This window comes from Ovis aries, chromosome 1 (assembly GCF_016772045.2).
Source record: "Ovis aries strain OAR_USU_Benz2616 breed Rambouillet chromosome 1, ARS-UI_Ramb_v3.0, whole genome shotgun sequence".
Taxonomy (NCBI): domain Eukaryota; kingdom Metazoa; phylum Chordata; class Mammalia; order Artiodactyla; family Bovidae; genus Ovis; species Ovis aries.
The window spans coordinates 79,151,584-79,173,612 of record NC_056054.1 but is presented as its reverse complement, the minus strand read 5'-3'; the positions used below and the strand labels follow the sequence as shown (position 1 = coordinate 79,173,612).

The 22,029-nt window shown below is 35.2% G+C and overlaps 1 protein-coding gene across 2 annotated transcripts in view; it reads left to right on the top strand.

Moving 5' to 3' along the window:
- Positions 1–17,420, top strand: part of OLFM3 (olfactomedin 3) — a 223,012-nt gene extending 205,592 nt beyond the window's left edge. For both annotated transcript variants that reach the window (XM_004002242.5, XM_004002243.6), the window contains exons 5-6: positions 13,099–13,205; positions 14,335–17,420. In XM_004002242.5, the coding sequence (XP_004002291.1) occupies positions 13,099–13,205; positions 14,335–15,012 (785 nt within the window). In that variant the 3' untranslated portion in view covers positions 15,013–17,420. The remainder of the gene's footprint in view (positions 1–13,098; positions 13,206–14,334) is intronic.
- The last annotated feature ends 4,609 nt before the right edge of the window (positions 17,421–22,029 follow it).

The following is a 22,029-nucleotide window of genomic DNA, read 5'->3' as shown; positions in this document are numbered from 1 at the left end:
TTGAAGCTTGCTTTTTAATTTTAGACCAGATACCAACTTTTCTATGGAGACTTCTCTGGTTGCTCCTTAACATGGCTGAATTCCCTTAGCATAGTCTCCCACATGCCCCCACCCCTCTTCCCCATGGCAGTTCAGATATTTTACACAAAATGCCCATTTGCTTTTCTTTAATCTCTACTACCTTATGGAGTTATCCCCGCACTGAGAAGTCAGGGATCATCTGTGTCTTGTTTCAGCTGAATCTATATACAGTATGATAAAATATCTGAAACATAATAGATAAAAATTAGTGTCTATAGAGGCTCTGAGAGCAAATACTATTTTTAAAATAAAAAGCTTTATGTTGCTTTCAAGAAATAAATCAGTGTACGTCAACTATAAAATACTATTTTGGGGGGAAAAAAGACAACAAAAACACAACCTTTTTTTTAGTCTTGTTTTTTTTTTTTGCAACCTGTTCTCTTAAGAGCAATGCAGTATTTCATTCAGAATACCTGGTATTTGGCTCTACTTACCACTTAAAGCAAAAGATAGTAAAAATCCTCAGTGAAAGGAAGAATTAACAGAAAAGTCAAACTGTGTGCCTGAGATTTAAGTTGGAGATTTAATGGAATAAATTTATAAGAATACCTCCTCAAATTAAATTGAGAACTTCTCTGGTGGCTCAGACAGTAAAGCGTCTGCCTACAATGTGGGAGATCCTGGTTTGAGCCCTGGGTTGGGAAGATTCCCTGGAGAAGGAAATGGTGATCCACTCCAGTACTCTTGCCTGGAAAAATCCAATGGATGGAGGTGCCTGATAGGCTACAGCCCATGGGGTCGCAAAGAGTAAGACACGACTGATTTCACTTTCACATTTATTAAGGAGTCCTATTCTTCCCAAGCGAAGAATAGCACTTTTCACTGTGAAGAATAGCACTTCCTAAGTCCTATTCTTCCTAAGTGAAAGAGAAGAGTGAAAAACTTGGCTTAAAACTCAACATTCAGAAAACTAAGATCATGGCATCTGGTCCCATCACTTCATGGCAAATAGACAGGGAAACAATGGAAACAGTGAGAGATTTTACTTTGATGGTGGCGGGGGGCTCCAAAATCACTGCAGATGGTAACTGCAGCCATGAAATTAAAAGACGTTTCCTCCTTGGAAGAAAAGCTGACCAACCTAGACAGTATATTAAAAAACAGAGACATTACTTTGTCAACAAAGGTCTGTCTAGTCAAAGCTACAGTTTTTCCAGTAGTCATGTATGGATGTGAGAGTTGGACTACAAAGAAAGCTGAGTGCCGAAGAAATGATGCTTTTGAACTGTGGTGTTGGAGAAGACTTTTAAGAGTCCTTTGGACTGCAAGGAGATCCAACCAGTCTATCCTAAAGGAAATCAGTCCTGAATATTCATTGGAAGGACAGATGCTGAAGCTGAAACTCCAATAGTTGGGCTACCTGATGCAAAGAACTGACTCACTGGAAGAGACTCTGATGCTGGGAAATTTGAAGGTGGGAGGAGATGGGGACGACAGAGGATGAGATTGTTGGATGGCATCAAGGACTCAAAGGACATGAGTTTGAGTAAACTCTGGGAATTGGTGATGGATAGGGAAGCCTGGCATGCTGCAGTCCATGGGGTTGCAAAGAGTCAGACTTGAATGAGTGACTGAACTGAACTGATTCTTCCTAAAATTTAAAATTACAATATAAAATGCTACTTCTCTGGTGTCCATGAACTCTATAATTCATTATTCTGGAACCCTGAGGTCCTAGTGATTTTAGGACATTTTGGGAGTACTTTATATATTTTGTTCTGCCATAAATTTTTTATTATTTTTCTTTTCTATGTCCTACATTTTTCTAGATTGCAACTAAATTATAAGCCTTTTAACAATATAAAACCTGTGTTTTTCAGAGGCAAGCGTGAATTGCCAAATTACTGGTTTTCAGGATACAATTCTACTCCATTTAGTTTGGATATTAAATTGGTTTCTCCTTAAAGATGCATGCATAATATAAGCTTTAGCTCAGAAAAAGTTCAGGCAGTTTTTAAAACAATTTAAGAGTAAAATTCTGTTAATTTTGGATAGTGGAGGTATTTAGAGACATGTTATTCTTGATCCCATTTACCAGACACCCACTGAAAACTCATTCAAAGCCATGCAATATAGCATTTATATGTCCATTCTTATCCCCCAACTTTCCTTCAGCAGCACAGTTGGTGAGATTAGACATGTAAATAAAAGGTTAAATAATATAAATATAAACAGATTTTACTATCCAATATATGATGGAGACAAACCTAAGCAGCTTTAATAAACAGACTTCAGAGATCAAATCATATCTACTTCTTGCTACATGAGTTCTCCAACAGCCTTAAGTAAAAAGAAATAACATTCAGTCATAAACATATTTGCCACTTCATTTATTTATATGGTGATGGCCTTAGGATTCAAAGCCTGAGCTACTAGTCCAGGATATTACAAAGTACAATTATATATTAAAGAAATAAACAAAAAGGCAGATGGTTTTTACGCTTCATTGATCCAAACAACTGATCTTCCTGTGGAATCCCAAATGATATCTTTTCCTGAACTACTTACTGATAAATATAGATTGCAACTGATCATAAAAAAATTAATGTCTCAAAATCCTCAGAGTATTCAAATGGTTACTTTTTTCAACTGCCCATTCAGTATATTTTCTGAACATACAACCATGCATATGTAGAACAGTATAAAATGTTAATATTTTCGTGTGTCCCACAGCAAACAGAAGAACACAGCAGGAGAGAATCAATGAAGCAAGACTTCTAACTTCCTTCTATGCCAATCATTTTTGCAGGAACATTTATCTCTCAGGCATTTGGGGAAATTATCCTTTCTGTCTGGCTTCCTTTGTCCTCTTAGGAAGTGAGAGAAAAGTAGGAAAAATAATGTTTATTTGAGCAAAAGCCAGTATGAGGGAATCAAGAAACAGAAATGACTTTTATTTCTTATTTTACTTTGTAACTTCTGTGCTCAGTCAGAATGAGAATACCTGTGTTTACTTAATACTACCACAAATTATAACTTAAAAAGTGGCCAGTTTTTATACATTCCTACAATTCTAAGTTATTAATTTCACTTGACAAGATGAACTTTGGCTTAGGAATCTAATAACTATTTCTAAAATAAGCTTCTATCCATTACATGTCCCCTTAGAGTAACAAAATGTTAAGCTTCAGAACTTACATCTCAGAGATGAGAAAACTCCATCCTAGAGAATAAGTACATAATCCAATATTATATGATGATTTAATATTATGACTCAGAAACCGATCTCCTATCACTCACCTCACGATTCTAACCTGGATGAAATACACTGCACAAAGAACATTTCCTGAGAAACTGTGGAAGTAAGAACAGGGAGACAAACAAAAACAAAACCATAAAAAGATAGTTCAGTGTTCAGTTCAGTCGCTCAGTCGTGTCCAACTCTTTGCGACCCCACGAACCGCAGCATGACAGGCCTCCCTGTCCATCACCAACTCCCAGAGTCCACCCAAACCCATATCCATTGAGTTGGTAATGCCACCCAGCCATCTTATGCCCTGTCGTCCCCTTCTCCTCCTGCTTGCAATCTTTCCCAGCATCAGGGTCTTTTCAAACGAGTCAGCTCTTCGCATCAGGTGGCCAAAGTACTGGAATGTCAGCTTCAACATCAGTCCTTCCAATGAACACCCAGGACTGATCTCCTTTAGGATGAACTGGTTGAATCGTCATACTATCCAAGGGACTCTCAAGAGTCCTCTCCAACACCACAGTTCAAAATCATCAATTCTTCTACACTCAGCTTTCTTTATAGTCCAATTCACACATCCATACATGACTACTGGAAAAACCATAGTCTTGACTAGATGGACCTTTGTTGGCAAAGTAATGTCTCTGCTTTTTAATATGCTGTCTAGATTGGTCATAACTTTCCTTCCAAGGAGTAAGCATCTTTTAATTTCATGGCTGCAATCACCATCTATCATCTGCTTATGAAATTCATTTTTTCCATTTGTATTACAGTTTCTCCCTCTCTACTAGATTATTTATAAAGGCAAACAAATCTTTATTAAGCAACAAGAGTAACATCAGCACAAGATGTTAGAGTAACTAAATTTTCCCACAACCTCATATTTCTCCACCCTCTTTTCTCTGCTTCTTAGTTAAAATAATCTTTTATAGCTCCTGCTTTAGTTTACAGTCTTTTAAAAACCAACTCTAACTCAGCTTCTGATCTCAACATTCTCTTCATTTGATTCTTTTAATCATGAATGACTTCTTGCTGCCAAATTCCATGATCATTTCTTTGATTATTTCCGAACAATCTCTGTATTCCCATGAGGTCAGTAATTCATCCTTCCTAAAACATGTTCTTCTTTAGGAGTCCTTAATACTACACTATTTTCCCTATTGCATTCATAGCTTCTTATTCAGCTCCTTTACTGGGTGCTATAACTACTGTGATGTCCCAGAATTCTGTTCTATATGCTTTCCTCTTCTTTGTGTGTGCCCTCTCTTCAAGGCTCTGGCTTCCACTAATATCAATGTGCTGAAGACTCTGAACATTGTCTCAGAAGGGTGTCCGCTATCTAGATTTGTATATTGTCATCTCTACCTCTCTACTGGTAAGGATAATAGTCATGAAGCAACGTAAAATAATTCACACAGTATTCTTGAGTTTTGTTTCTAAACCCATTCGTTCCTGAGCATTTAATCTGAGTAAATGACCCTATAATCTGAACATCTGAACAAGTCAGTATCTCAATTATTTTCCAATTTAAGATTTTCTTTCTCTTTCTACTTCATACTCTAACATCTAATCCAAAGCCTGGTCCCACTGGCTTCATCCAAGAAAGAAAAAAATATTTATAACCCAAATACATCTACTTTTCTCCATCTTCATTCAGTTCAGTTGCTCAGTCATGTCTGACTCCTTGTGAGCTGATGGATTACAGCACGCCAGGCCTCCCTGTCCATCACCAACATCCAGAGTTTACTGAAACTCATGTCCATTGAGTCAGTGATGTTATCCAACCATTCTGTCCTCTGTCATCCCCTTCTCCTCCCACCTTCAAGCTTTCCCAGAATTAGGGTCTTTTCCAGTGAGTCAGTTCCTCGCATCAGGTGGCCCAAATATTGGAGTTTCAGCTTCAACATCAGTCCTTGCAATGAATATTCAGGACTGATTTCCTTTAGGATGAACTGGTTGGATCCAAGGGACTCTCGGGAGTCTTCTCCAATACCACAGTTCAAAAGCAGCAATTCTTCCATGCTCAGCTTTCTTTACATTTCAACTCTCACATTCATACATGACTACTGGAAAAAACAGCTTTGACTAGACATTACTTTGTTGGCAAAGTAATGTTTCTGCTTTTTAATAAAGTGTCTAGGCTGGTCATAACTTTTCTTCCAAGGAGTAAGCATCTTTTGATTTCATGGCTGCAGTCACCATCTGCAGTCATTTTAGAGCCCCAAAACAAAGTCTGTCACTGTTTCCACTGTTTCCCCATCTATTTGCCATGAAGTGATGGGACCAGATGCCATGGTCTTAGTTTTCTGAGTGTTAACTTTTAAGCCAACTTTTTCACTCTCCTCTTTCACTTTCATCAAGAGGCTCTTTAGTTCTTCACTTTCTGCCATAAGAGTAGTGTCATCTGCATATCTGAAGTTATTGATATTTCTCCCAACAATCTTGGTTCCAGCTTGTGCTTCATCCAGTCTTCATTACCACTTTCATTATCTCTCATCTGCCCAATGTGATAACATTCAATGTTTGCCTATATCTCCTCTACAATTAATTTTCTACGTATAGCTAGAGTGATCTTTTTTAAATACAACTCACATTTTGTCACTTTCTCATTTTGTTAAAATCCTCCAATAGCTTTCCATTACACCTAGAATAAAATTCAAATACGTACTGTGATTTTGCAAAGCTTTATTCTATTCACTACTACAACCTCACCATCTACTTTTCAAGTTTTCTCCGGATACACTCGCCTTTTTCATTTTTAATTCAGTTTTCCTTTTAACTCTCAAGCATATTCAAATTCTGTTCCTTTGCATGAACAATAATAATAACTAAGATTTATTGAACTATAATAATGGCTAACATTTATTAATTAACTGTATATCAAACACTAATCAAAACACTTGGCATATATTTTTATATAATTCTCCCAATAACTGTTTGAGTTAGGTATTATTACTGCTGTTACCCACCAGACACTGAGAGGTTACCAACTGTTCAAGACCCCCAGGGAGTGAGTAATAAAGTCAGGATTCAAATCCAGGCAGATTTCTTAAACCATGCTTCCAATTACTTTAGAATCCTGCCTTCCTCTAGTTGATTCACAGTCTAAACATATCTCTCTTCAAGGATCCATAGCTTCCTCCTTGTCAATTAGATCCCAAATTAAACATCACCTTCTTTGAAAGGTATTCCCTACCCACCCATCTAAAGCAGTTCCCCTGTCCCTCTTTATCAAATTACTCTACTTAAATATACACTGATTTTATTCTTATCTGATCTATTAGCTAGGTTGCTTATTTTTCATTTATTTTCTCACTCTTCCCATCAAAATGTAAGCTTTACCAGAACAGAGCGGTTATGTCTTTCTCATCACTGTCTTTCTCATCATTCTCAATTCAGTTCAGTGGCTCATTCAGGTCCAGCTCTTTGTGACCCCATGAATGGCAGCATGCCTGGCTTCCCTGTCCATCAACAATTCCCAGAGCTTACTCAAACTCATGTCTATCGTGAAGGTGATGCCATCCAACCATCTCATCCTCTGTCATTCCCTTGTCCTCCTGCCTTCAATCTTTCCCAGCATCAGGGTGTTTTCCAGTGAGTCAGTTCTTCGTATCAGGTGGCCAAAGTATTGGAGTTTCAGCTTCAGCATCAGTCCTTCCAATAAATATTTAGGACTGATTTCCTTTAGGATGGACTGGTTGGATCCCCTTGTAGTCCAAGGGACTTTCAAGAGTCTTCCCCAATACCACATTTCAAAAGCATCAATTCTTCAATGCTCATCTTTCTTTATAGTTCAACTCTCACATCCATACATGACTACTGGAAAAACCATAGCCTTGACTAGACTGACCTTTGTTGGTAAAGCAATGTCTCTGCTTTTGAATATGCTGTCTAGGTTGGTCTTAATTTTTCTTTCAAGGAGTAAGTGTTTTTTAATTCCATGGATGCAGTCACCATCTGCGGTAATTTCTGAGCCCCCCCAAATAAAGTCTGTCACTGTTTCCTCATCTATTTGCCATGAAGTAATGGGACAAGATGCTATGACCTTAGTTTTGTGAATGTTGAGTTTTAAGCCAACTTTTTCACTCTCCTCTTTCACTTTCAAGAGGCTCTTTAGTTCTTCTTCACTTTCTGCAATAAGTATGGTGTCATCTGCATATCTGAGGTTATTGATATTTCTCCCGCAAGGCAATCTTGATTCCAGCTTGTGATTTATCCAGCCCAGCATTTCGCATGATGTACTCTGCATATAAGTCAAATAAGCAGGGTGACAATATACAGACTTGCATATTCTTTTCCCAATTTGGAACCAGTCTGTTGTTTCATGTCTAGTTCTAACTGTTGCTTCTTGACCTGCATACAGATTTCTCAGGAGGCAGTAAGGAGCTCTAGGATTCCCATCTCTTGAAGAATTTTCCATAGTTTTAAGGCTTTGGCATCTGGAACTCTCTGGTTCCTCTGCTTTTCTAAATCCAGCTTGAAATTCTGGAAGGTCATGGTTCACATACTGTTGAAGCCTGGCTTGGAGAATTTTGAGCATTACTTTGCTAGCCTGTGAGAGGAGTACAATTTTGTGGTTGTTTGAGCATTCTTTATGATTGCCTTTCTTTGAATCTGGGATGAAAACACCTTTTCCAGTCCTGTGGCCACTGCTGAATTTTCCAGATTTGCTGGCATATGAGTGCAGCACTTTCACAGCATTATCTTTTAGGATTTGGAATAGCTCAACTGGAATTCTATCACCTCCACTAACTTTGTTCAACAAAACAAAAGTAAATTCTTCACTTCAAGTGTACTTTTTACATTAATACTACAAAAACTGGTTTACTGAAAGGCTGTCACTTTGGGATTAAAACTTGTGGTGGGCTGAGCTCAAATTCTGAATGGTACCCGAAAGATATACAGAGAAAAATCAAAGTACACAAAACACAAAGTTCTTAAGGGTTTATAAGATCTTCCCTGGCCAGATTAGATACAAAACATTTTTATTTGAAACCAGAGCTAACACAGTTTCACAGGCATATTTTGAAAATGCTTTTCATCTAACTTATAAACCTATTGACTGAAATCTCCCAGAGTCAAATGTTTGTAAATTTATATTGATTTACTAGATAATAGATATGTTACTTTCACACAGATAAGACCACTACCCTTATCAAGTGTTGTTAGACATAATAAGAAATATAACTCCATTAAACTTATCCTTTCAAGACTCTCACCTTCATTTTTTACAGAGAAAAAAACATGGGAGATTAGTTGAATCTGCTTGTTTCTATGTTTGACCATATTCATGGGTATGTTCTGAAGAAGAGTACAGGTAAATGTGGCTTAAAATGAGATAAATTTCTAGTATCTAAGAAGCCTGTGTTAATGAAAGAAGTGTTATTGTATTATTATATAGTTCAATACCCAGGGCTGAATTTCTATAAATTTTATTTATCATCAACAGATATTTAGTGCACTCAATGCTACATCTTTTTTTCTCCAAATAGTTTTGGTTTGATAAATTCTACTTAACTTTCCTTGCCAGTGGAATTCAAAACAGGAAAAGAAGAGGAACAGAAAGGATAGCATGTAAACAATCATATTTTGAGAAGCTAGAACCTATGAACCTATTTTGTCTTCCTGTTCACCTTATACCCTCAGTATCTAGCACAGTCCTGGTACATAGTAAATTCTCAGTAAATGGTTGTTTAAAAAAACTTATTTCACATTTAAATCATAACTCTTTATTTCACCCTCTATCATATTTCAGAGAAAAATCCTACTGCTGCAAGAGGAAAGCAAAGTCATTTTTAGTTGAGGTTTAGAAGCTTTTAACCTCTGGTGTAATTTCTTTCTTAATTCCTGGTCTAAACAATATAAGGCTTAGCAGCATCTCTTTGCCATATAGATACAACGCTGGGGTAGAGCCAAATGCTTCAGAAGCCAAGATACCCCAAACCACTGAAGTGTTATCAGTTTCTAGAAATGTTGATTCATAAGATTCATAGTGAGTATCCTAGTCCCAAAAAGCATTAAGCCCAGAAAACAACTTAACACCTAAAGTATGCATATGGCTGAAGGAAATATGAGCTTGGCATCTTCTTGCTTTTTCCAAGCTATATTTCAGTCTCCAGGCACTGGAGGCCACCTACAGCAACCAGGTCAGTTTTGCTGAGAAGACAGGTTAAAAACCCCAGTTTGAGGTTTCACTTTATGGTCTGTCCATCTAAAATGTTATATTAAAAATTTGTAACTTCAAAATCTCTATTTGCTTTCAGTATCAAAACAGTCTGACATCATCATAATTTATTACCGATTGTGTTACCATTTGGTCATTTCCTCTGGGTATAAAGTTTTGTGGGGGTGAACATTATTTTACATTTATGTTTCACATTTGGTATATTATATTGGTCTATCTCCAGAACTAATTTAAACTGGCATCTGAGATTCTTTGTTTGTTCTTTTTAAGATCATATAATGTTATTCACCTTTGAAAGATATTTTTAAAGACATTTTAATCTAATTATTCCTTCTATAGAGAATAGATATTCAATAGCTGCATATTCTTCCAAGGTCATAATCACTTACTATTCTGAAACAAAAAACAATTCTAGTGGAATCACATGATCAGTACCTTTTAGAACAGCTCCTGCAAATGTATTAACCAATGTTATTGCTTACTAGCTTATCTTCACACCTATATGAAGTGACTGATGAATGTGAAAATTCATAATATGGATTTTACCTTTTTAAGATAAAAAAAAAACTGTAGAGAGAGAGATTGCATTATTAATTGTAAAACAGGGCAAGAAGTTTAGAGAACATAATTTCAATCTAGTGTTTACAGCCCTGAAATCAAATTAAAATGCAAAGGATTCACAGCTTCCAATTCTGGAGACTATTTGCATCTTCAATTTCCAGCTACCTCTTAGACCTGCAAGGAAGCAGGCAAATAAAAATCTGGGAATGATTTTTTAATAAGCAGTATATAAATGTGACTTTGGCTTTTTTAATGTCCATTTGTAAGTTTTTGCAACTATATTAATGTTTTAAATTATAATTCAATATTGTATGTGTATGGCTAGAATGAATAGCAACAGTCACCTCCTCTGCACCCACTGGCACTAACAGGTTAGAGGAAGAATTTCAAAATGGCAACCACCAGTACTGGCCTCAGCAAGGTGGCCTGAGATTGCAAAATTGCTCCCACCAGTGTCTCAGTCCACAGGTAGTATCCCAATTGCTTTACACATCTCCAGAAGATGCTGAAAGATCAGGAAGTGGATCCTCTTCACCTATGGTCCATGAACTTTTTAATCTGGAGCTTTGTTTTTCTCTTGTCAAGAGGCCCACCTCTGCCTCTTCTACCCATCTCAATGCTGTCCTCTTACCCTTTGCTGCGGAGGCTCTGTTCATTCAGCTTTCAGATCCCTTTCCAAGGGAATACTCCTCCATTGGAACTATTCCATATGTAGTTGCGGATTTGCTGTATCCATGGAAGAAGGCGAGTTCAGGATCTTCCTGCACTGCCATTTTCAGTGTTCTTAGATGCTGAGTCCCTTACTTCTCTTCAAAGCAGAGCAGCTCCATCCTCAGCTCTTATCTTCTTTGCATAGACATGATTGCATCTCATTTAATCCTACACCTTTAATTAATTACCATTCTCCATCACTTTCTGCCTTCTAGAAATTTGTTAAAAATTTCTTCTCCTCTCACTGCTTTTGTACCATCCTCTTTGCTTTGACCCCCGCCCCCACTTTTACTTCTTTACCATCATTTTGATGAGACCTTGCAAAATAAAGGCAATACAAGCACTATTATCTATGTCAGTTACTTTTCATATTTCACCTACATTTGGTATTTTGATTTTGTTCAAAGAAATAATTTATTGTTCACACCTAAGGAGGAAGCCACATATTTTACTTTGTGGTGTTTTCTTAGTAAAAGGGATGTCTTTCTATCTATTTCAATGTACATATACTTTAAACTTTCATGCACTTTTATCATCTGTGCATTTACAAATATTTATGTAAGCCACCATTAAAGATTATATAGCTTTTACTTATTGAGTGCATTCAGAGAATACATTCAACTTGTACTCTTTCAGGATACATTTGGGGCTTCCCACATGGTGCCATGGTAAAGAATCTGCCTGCAATGCAGGAGACCTGAGTTCATTCCCTCGGTCAGGAAGATCCCCTGGAGTAGAAGATGACAACCCTCTCTAGTATTCTTGACTGGAAAATGTCATGGACAGAGGAGCCTGACCGGCTACGGTCCATGGGGTTGCAAAGAGTCAGACATGACTAAGCACAACCCAGGATATATTTACCTTTTTCTAGTTCAAACTGATACATTTTACTCACATACTGTTCATGAGTTTATACTAACTTGAGCTCATAGGTTTAACCAACCATCTTGCTATTCAGTATAAATAATGCCACTCAACTTCTGATTGGCTCAGTTTATCCAGTCTTGGGAAATTATAAAGTAACTCATTTATATAAAATGTACAAAGATGCTATCACATCTAGTTTTCTCAAAAAAAAAAAAAAGAAGAAGAAATATCTTCAGCTTAGACTTTATAAAAAGCTGGAGATTAGTTACTGTGTAGTTATCAATGAAGTAATAGAACAAAATATAATGTTATCATTTATCATCTTTCTAGCTGTATCCTTACTATTTTGCCAGTTATAAATTATTCTTATGATTAATATACATAGAGAAAAATTAGCCAAGATAAGCCCTAAGCTACAATTAGTTTTGCCCTTTATTTGCTTTGGGGAAATGTTATTTTCTTTCCAAACACACAGGAACCAACAGGTACTAAGGAGAATTTTATCAATTCTAAGGACAGGTAGAGGTGGATAAGCAGCATGGGCCATATAGAACAATTTTTTAAGTGGAAAAAAAGAACAGAAAGGAAAAAGTTGTATAAATAATGGAAATATTTCTTTGTTTAGACCAAAGTCAACATTGATAGACACTCAGAATGTGTATGATAAATTACTTTTAAATTTTGCTGTTAAAAAAAAAAAATCACAAAATGCCTGGATTCCTTTTTCATTTAGACTTCGGCACTTATGATGTCTAAGCTCTTCCTAAGATTTTATTCATAACTAGAGTGATAAAAAGTATAATTTTTCAGCAAAGTCATTAATTTTTATTATTTATTATATCAATTGATACTCTGTATCTTTCATGGCATGGGACGACAGGGTCTGAGGGCTTGACTTTTGAGGGATTTTTTTCCCTTGTACTAAAGCTTAGGGCTGCTCTACCAGACCTAAAGGCATTTTACCCTTCAAAACTTTACCTTATTCAGGCAGACTGTGATTGCAGTGTTATTATTACATTCTATAAAAACAACTTTCACAGGAGCTGCTAATTTACCAGTAGAAACTGAAAGTCAGCTTATAGAATTCTATCTGGCTTATAAAGGTAGTCCAAAGTCTCAAAGCATGAAGAGAGAGGGTCAAGTGAGGGGAAGCTGAGCTGAAGATCAGGTAAACAGGTCTATGGATAGTTTTTAACTTTTCTGACTACTTAGAAATGGCAGATGAATTGGTAAAATGACTTTCTTCATTTATTTCTGTCCAGATTATAGAAATAATTTCTCATTTTAAAACTCCACACTTTGGATTTACAGCACTGAAAAGCCACTACTTGTGATTCAAATTATAGTTAAATCCTAGCACCCAACATGAATGATCATTTATTTAGAATAAGTGATATTAATTCTCTTTGTTTTGTTTTAGGATTCGTTTCTTTGCTGTTGGTGTAAATATGTGTGTTGGAATCATTGGCCATTTTCACCCAACATGTTTGTATTACTCTATTTTCAGCCTGTGGCAAACTGATGAAAATCACAGGCCCAATTACAGTCAAGACATCTGGAACCCGATTTGGCGCTTGGATGACAGATCCTTTAGCATCTGAGAAAAATAACAGAGTATGTTGCTTCCTCAAATACCTTCGCTTAGAATTATGTTTTATTAAATTTTATGTCTACTAGACTATTCACTTGTTTTCAAGGACATCAATTGCTACTTGAAAAGTACTATACTTACTGTTTGCAAATATTTTCAGTTTGATAATATTAACTTATCTACAGATATATGTCAAACTTACTTTAGTAAAATGTTCTATCCTATAATTTATCAGTATAGTGAGCCTACTTTTTATTGGTTTTAAACCTGTTTTATGCTTTTAAAAGGCTAATTATAAGTGGACAAAATTCTCCATATACTCCTTCTATAATTTGCTCCTTAGTGAAAAAAAAAAAAAAAAAAAACACTGAATAAGTAAAAATCTCAAGAGTTAACCAGTTCACTAAATAAGCCATATATTCCTAGAATCTAAGGGTAATTTTAAAGAAAACATTGCTGAAAATTTAAGGGTATTTGGCAATATCTGTATTATGAAAATCAATATATTAGAAACATACTGTGGCTCTATTAATGTTCTATCACTGAACTCAGTATACATTAGGATTCTCAAGAGTTATATCCAAACAAGTTATATCCAGTGAACTTTAGTAGCTTAATTAGTAAAATTATTTCATTAAAAGGTGGTTGTACCTATAGGCTGATCCAATGAGCAATTATTACTTGAAAGTTCTGTGGTGTCCATAAAGGGAAAATAAGTTGAATGTACAAAATTAGACCATATATTTTTCAGAGCAAGGAGTGGAACAAATAAATTTTCCAAATGTGATGATTTTTGCAATTATCACTAATCAAGTGGATCAGGTAAATGAACAAAGTGGTGTGTTTTTCATTGATATATGGTTCACTCAGTGATAAGCATCAAATGATCAAAAAATTTTAAAACAACTAAAAAAGAAAGGACAAAAAAAGCAAATCAATTTCAAGGCAGTACATTGTTCCTTTCCATGTAGGCCATGCCACTGTTTTTTGTCAAAGTCTGCAGTACTATCACACTGAAGCAGGTAAGTGGAAAGACAACGTTCCAGAGCCTGAGAATGACAATGACAATATGTCCTGATTCTTAGTGTCTTTATTTTGGAATTCTCAAAAACATATATAATTTAATTATTCCATTTTCCCCCTTTTTTCCAGGTTTGGTACATGGACAGTTATACCAACAATAAAATTGTCCGTGAGTACAAATCAATTGCTGACTTTGTCAGTGGGGCTGAATCAAGAACATACAACCTCCCTTTCAAATGGGCAGGAACTAACCATGTTGTCTACAATGGCTCACTCTACTTTAACAAGTATCAGAGTAACATCATCATCAAATACAGCTTTGATATGGGGAGAGTGCTTGCCCAACGAAGCCTGGAATATGCTGGTTTCCACAACGTTTACCCTTACACATGGGGTGGGTTCTCTGACATCGACTTAATGGCTGATGAAATCGGGCTGTGGGCTGTGTATGCAACTAACCAGAATGCAGGCAATATTGTCATCAGCCAACTTAACCAAGATACACTGGAGGTGATGAAGAGCTGGAACACTGGCTATCCCAAGAGAAGTGCAGGGGAATCCTTCATGATCTGTGGGACACTGTATGTCACCAATTCCCACTTAACTGGAGCCAAGGTATATTATTCCTATTCCACCAAAACCTCCACATATGAGTACACGGACATTCCCTTTCATAACCAATACTTTCACATATCCATGCTTGACTACAATGCAAGAGATAGAGCTCTTTATGCCTGGAACAATGGTCACCAGGTCCTATTCAATGTCACCCTTTTCCACATCATTAAGACTGAGGATGACACATAAGCAAATGTAATTTGTTGTCATCAATCTAAACAGTGTCATTTGTGATCAACTCTATAGGACCCCTTCTGTTTTCTCTTTATTATAACTTTCATCATTTCTCCAAAGCATTTTTTATTATAAAGTTGGTGTTTCAAAAAACATCTGAACTTGTATAAATTAACCTGTTTGAAACACATCTTAACTTCTTTATTTACAAGGCCTATCATGTCCTTGTCATGAAAAGCACTAAAAGAGCTTAAGTGGCTAAAGTCATACTTTTACAAAAGATTAATGATCTGCCTTATATTAGAGTCAGAGATTAATGGTGGCTTAAATGCATGAATGTCTTTTTTTTTTTAATCTGTCATTTTTTACTGTGTTTTGCTCCACATCAGAAAATATTTTGGTAGGAATTAGGGGAAAAAAACACTTTCCCCTCATTTATTTCTAAAACAGATTTAAAGATCTTATTTATATGAGAAAATAATATTAATCATTTTGCTGTTATACGATTCTCTGATGCGGTGCTGTACATTCATTTTTAAATCTCTTGCTACCACTTTATTGGCAATACGTATTTCTACCATTGTAACCACCATTGTGCAATTGTATCTCTTCACTTCTGTGAAAGTAAGTAATATTTTTTATAAAATACACTGAAGTTTAATCTCAGTAATCATTATGGGTCACTTTTCAAGAGTGGTCAAGAAAGAAGTATCTTTTCAACCTACTCCTTTACATAAGCATTATAACCTAAAAAGAAAATCAAGCCAGATCTCTTACATAGATTCTTTATTTTACCCCAAGTTTATTGGATCACTGACATGGAACCCTAAAACTGATTCAGTAAAGATGAGCTACTCTGTTCACTCCACTGGAAGCAACCCATATAGTTGCTTGCAAAGATGCAGCTTGGTCACAACTGGACTTGACTCTACTCATTTCTTACACATTCAAATTTTGTTCTTATATAATTAAGTATATTAATGTTTTAACTTAAATTTTACATACAACTGGCAATAATTAACTCCTTATGTAAGGATTCTAAAAGTACATGAAGCACATATGAAAACTCTTAAAATTAAATTTTTGTAATGTCATCTGGACTTATAAATTCTGAAGAGCTGTTGGCAAGATTTGTACAAAAGAAAACTGTGGGAAAACGGGAGTTGCCCAAGTGGTCTAAATGTTTAAATAATCGATTCAGAACACAAGATGGGAAGACAGCCCCTTGTTGCCCTGATTCATTGTGTGCAGAAGTGGTGTAATCAAAAAAAACAGAGCTTTAATAATATCTTATGTTAATAACACCAAAAACATAATCAATATATATGAAACATGTCACTGTGTTTGGATGTACTTTCTACATACTTAAGGCAGTTTTATGGAAACCAGTGTGGGTTGGTTTTACAATTTAAAAAGTATATTCTATAATAAACAATATATAACTTAAATTGTTGTAAATGTTTAGTTTCACATATACATAATATCATCATTTCCTTTGTAAAGTAAGGATATAATAAATCAGATAAGGCATTGTATAAAGAAATAATTCTCAAGAATAATTCATTTCAAACGTCACAAGTAAAATATCATTCTCAAATATCTTACCATCAAAATTTTAGGATGAAAAACTCAATCTTGAAATTGTTAAAATGTAACAATTTCTTTTTTTTAACCTACAAAAATATATTAGCATGATTTAATGACCATTCTGTGTTCTTTTGCAATGCTGTCTTCTCTTTGAAACAGTTACATATGTTCTCCTCTGCTTTTGAGAGTTAGAAAATTTAGGGGACTCACTTGTCATTGTACACACACTACAAAAATATTAAGCCAATATTTTGTACATCAAGAGTTTGTATGAAGAAAGTCAATTTCAGAAATGAATGAATTTTTAGTAGATGGCCTCTGGTGGATATCTGGGTCTCCATTACTTTCAAAGATATAATGTAATATGATATCATGTAAATTCAAAACCTGGATGTTCACAGCTTTTTTGTGAGATGTACGGCTTGTAAAGCACTTTATTGTTTCCTATGGCAGAGTTCATCACCATATCCAGTTATAGTGTGTGTGCTGCTAGAGCAAGCACAGATTTTACTACTGTCACTACAATGGGGGTAATATAGGTTTAAAAGTGTGATTCGCATTAAACACAGTTTAAAAGTGTTTTCTTATTAAATTATCAGTTTGTGCCTGAAATAAATAAGAACTTACTCTAATCACTGTTTTTTTTAAATGTCCAACAAATAAAATTTATGAAGGAAACACTGACTATTTTAAAATCATACTTGTTATTCAATCAGTAAAGAAATCCAAGCTCAGAAAGTTTTAATTCTAAGTGAACTGTATAACTGGCATTTTTCTGAACTAACCAGATCATTAACAAACTTCTATGTCATTTAAATAATAATATGATCATGGTCTGACTGTGTTTGTGTGACATTTGTTTTTGTGGTACTTGAATCATAATACTTACTACTTACACATGCACTTATATCTATGCATTCAGAAAATGACAGTGTGTTAGAGAAAGAAAAAGAAAATAATAAGTGTCCATATGCAACATTTCATATGATAAGGTTGTGATAAGATTTATCATGAACTCAAAATCTCTATCTGTGGTTCCTATCACCATATTTATATATTTCATCTTTATAATTCATAGTATTTTCTCTGATGAAATCTTATTTTCATAAAATTGATTTTTAGTACTATCAAGAAAATAGTCTTCAGATCTGAAAGTACCATCAAAAGTACAAATCTTTCAAACAGAAGAATTATTTTAAAAGCATAAATATAAAATTGTACTTATGTTCATCAACAAATGAAACCAGTTGCTTTTCTACTAAGGTAAATTTTACATGTGATAATTCCTTAGGTTTATTCTACTTAAATATCTTTTTTAAAAACCCTATCTGAAAAAAAATAATAAAAAAATAAAAACCCTATCTGGTCTCCTTAGCACTCAGGATTATCAATTTCTTTCTGAAAAAGCGAAATCTGAATGCAACTGTCAGCAAAATTAAAAGTATCCCTTCAAGTTAGAACAAATATGAAAAACCATCAACACTGTATAATTTCTAAAAGCCAAGCCTTCCAGAAATATGTGCACTTTAAAAAAGAATAAAAAATGGCACCCTTTTGGTAGAAACCAACATAATACTGTAAAGCAATTATCCTTCAATTAAAAATAAATAAAATTTTAAAAATGGCATCTTGCTAACTTGACAAGGTAGGTATGATTGTGTACTTTACTAATGTACAATCTGAGTTCTTATATGACAATATAAAATAATGTCAGTTTATAGATAAAGCATATTTTTCCTCTCCATCATCACATGATAAGTGGACCATGAGAAAAGCTACTATAAAGTGGTCTACCTAGCACAATATACAAGGAACAGTAATTAAAACTTAGATACTGTAGGATGACACAAAGCCTTAATCTCTGACTTCTCATAGCTACAAACAATCATTTCTGGAAAGGCTCAGAGGCACTGCATATATTCAGCTTAGTGGGCTGTATCCACACTAAAATCTAGATCATGGAATGAGTTGTTTCTAAAATTGAGTAAGATCAGCATAAATCTCTTAGCTGATAGTTTATCATAATCAGTGACTCTTCAGAAAAGGTCCTGAGCTTAATAAAATGTGGTCTGTTGAATTATTGAACTTCTACCAGAAAAAAACACAATGAAAACATTAGCTTGTGGAGGAAAAACCAACTTCACCAAACTTTTAGTTATTAACTATAAATGATGAACTCCATTGATGGCAATCTCTTGAACAAAGAACAGGAAAGTGTTTACCACATAACCAATCAGAAGGAAATCCTCTGCAAACCGACTTTACCAGGCTGATTTTTTCTGAATCACACCTGAAAATTATGTGATATCCCTCTTCATCAGGTTTAGAAGAATTTAATCATGTCTGCAGTCTGCCTTGTCTCCAAAATATCAAGCTAACTGACAGAAAACATATCCTCTTTGAAGCTCAATTCACTGATTGCCATATAAGTTTTACAAGTATAAATTATTATTATTGAACATGACTTGAAAATAATATAAAAAGAACATAAATTTGTACCTTGTCATGCGTTCCTAGTACTTTCATAAAAATAACCATCTTAAAACATGACTCGTAGTTATAGATATAAAGCAATATGATGAATATAAACATGTTCTCAGGAACAGAGCTGCAAGAAACCTGCTGGTAAATCTGTAGTTCAGTACCAAGTTACATCCCTAAACTATTTGTTGTTGTTCAGATCCAACACTTTGCAACCACATGGACTGCAGCACCCCAGGCTTCCCTGTCCTTCAGCATCTCCCAGAGCTTGCTCAAACTCATGTCTATTGAGTCAGTGATGCCATCCAACCATCTCATCCTCTGTCATTCCCTCCTCTTCCTGCTTTCAATCTTTCCCAGCATCAGGGTTTTTTCTAATGAGTCAGCTCTTTGCATCAGGTGGCCAAAGTATTGGAGCTTTAGTTTCATCATCAGTACTTTCAAGGAATATTCAGAGTTTATTTCCTTTAGGATTGACTGTTTTGATCTCCGTGCAGTTCAAGGGACTCTCAAGAGTCTTCTCCAAGACCGCAGTTCAAAAGCATCAACGATTTGGCATTCAGCCATTTTTATGGTCCAAATCTCACATCCATACATGACTACTGGAAAAACCATAGCTTTGACTATACAGACTTTGGCAGACAAAGTAATGTCTCTTCTTTTTATTTTTTTAACTTTATTTATTTTAATTGGAGGCTAGTTAATTTACAATATTGTATTGGTTTTGCCATACATCAACATGAATCTGCTTTTTAATATGCTGTCCAGGTTGGTTATAGCTTTTCTTCCAAGGAGCAAGTGATATCAAGGGACCATTTCAGGCAAAATACAAAAGTAGGCACAATAAAGGACAGAAATGGTATGGACCTAATAGAAGAAGAAGATACTAAGAAGAGGTAGCAAAAATACATGAAGAACCATACAAAAAAAATCTAAATGACACAGATAACCATGTTGGTATGATCACTCACCTAGAGCCAGACATCCTAGAATGCAAAGTCAAGCAGGCCTTAGGAAGCATCACCATAATCAAAGCTAGTGGCAGTGATAGAATTCCAGCTGAGCTATCTCAAATCCTAAAAGATAATGCTCTTAAAGTGCTGCATTCAATATGCCAGCAAATTTGAAAAACTCAGCAGTGGCCACAGGACTGGAAAATGTTAGTTTTCATTCCAATCCCAAAGAAGGGCAATGCCAAAAAATGTTCAAACTACCACATAATTGCATTCTTTCACATGCTAGCAAGGTCATGCTCAACATCTCCAAGCTAGGCTTCAAGAGTACATGAACTGAGAACTTCCAGATATAAAGCTGGATTTAGAAAAAAGCAGAGGAACCAGAGATCAAATTGCCAACATTGTTGGATCATAGAAAAAGCTAGATAATTCCAGTGAAACATCTACTTCTGCCTCATTGACTACACCAAAGCTTTTGACAGTGTGGATCACAACAAACTATGGGAAATTCTTAAAGAGATGGGAATACCAGACTATCTTATCTGCCTCCTGTGAAACCTGTATCCCAGTCAAGAAGCAACAGAACCAAACACGGAACAACAGACTGGTTCAAAATTGGGAAAGGAGTAGATCAAGGCTATATATTGCCACTCTGTTTATTTAACTTATATTCAGAGTCCATCATGCAAAATGCTGGGCTGGATGAAGCACAAGCTGGAATCAAGACTGCCAGGAGAACTATCAATAACCTCAGATATGTAGATGACACCACCCTTACGGCTGAAAGCAAAGAGGATTGATGAAGGTGAAAGAAGAGACTGAAAAAGCTGGCTTAAAACTCAACATTCAAAAACCTAAGATCATAGCAAAGAAATTAACATCCTAGTATTAACAGTAATTTTTTTCTTCAGAAGAACTCAAGATTAAGTTGTTGTTTTAAAGATTAAGTTGTCCCCTTAATCTTGAAAACAAAACCAAAAAGCCTCTTAATAGGACTTTTTTATGACTGAGCTAAATCCAATTATTGCTTTGTAACATAGCCTTCAGAGCACATTCTTGCCTGATCTGCAGGCCATGGTCCTATTATGAGGCCTGTCCTACATCTCCCGGAGTCTGGAAGACATTCTCTTATAATGCTAACACAACTTTTCAGCAGCACCATTAGAATCTGACTAGAACTAAGCAGAGGTAGTATGCTCCATGAAATTTAACTCCTTTTCTGAAATTAACTACCACAGCAACACATAAACAGCAAAAGGAAAGAGTATAACACTTGCCTTGGTCTAGAAGCTACTGTAGTTAAGATGCAAGTAATCAACAGCTACAGGAAATAAAAATAATTTTTATTAAAAAAAACTCATTATATATATATATAGACACACACAGAGAAAATCATGCTGAGTAGAAAATTGAGGCTCCTTCCATCAGTGATATTTTGTTAATTTTCCAAGCTACTTTAGAAGACATTCATTAACTTCCACCCTAATATGAACCAAAATAATAAAAATAAATATATGTAATATCTCTATCAAACTCCATTAGAATTTACTCTTGGAAGATGCAGTATACATTGAAAAAGAAGTTAAACATGTCTTTATATAAGTAATGAGTTCTTACACTCAAATAACATTGGTAAAGCCTGGCCCAGTAAAGTGGTTAAAATGCATAATTGATTGATTATTAGCTTTTCCTATCATTCTTCCTTAGAAAATGTGGACTAAACAAGTATAACATAAAGAACTTTTCTTTCACTGTACACTGTTTTCTATTTTTCAATGCTATTTCATTTATATTTTAAGGCCTTAGAACATCCTTATGGAATAGGGGGGGCAAAATATATCATTCTGATTTCACAACTGAGTAAACAGGACATTTATGTTTCAATGTTTATGTTTCTTCATAGATATTCCACAGGCACATCACACTCAATATGTTTCAACCAAAATCCTTATCTTTCCTTCACCTGTCCCCCAGTGTATTTTTCCTCCTACCACAGGTAATTAAAAAA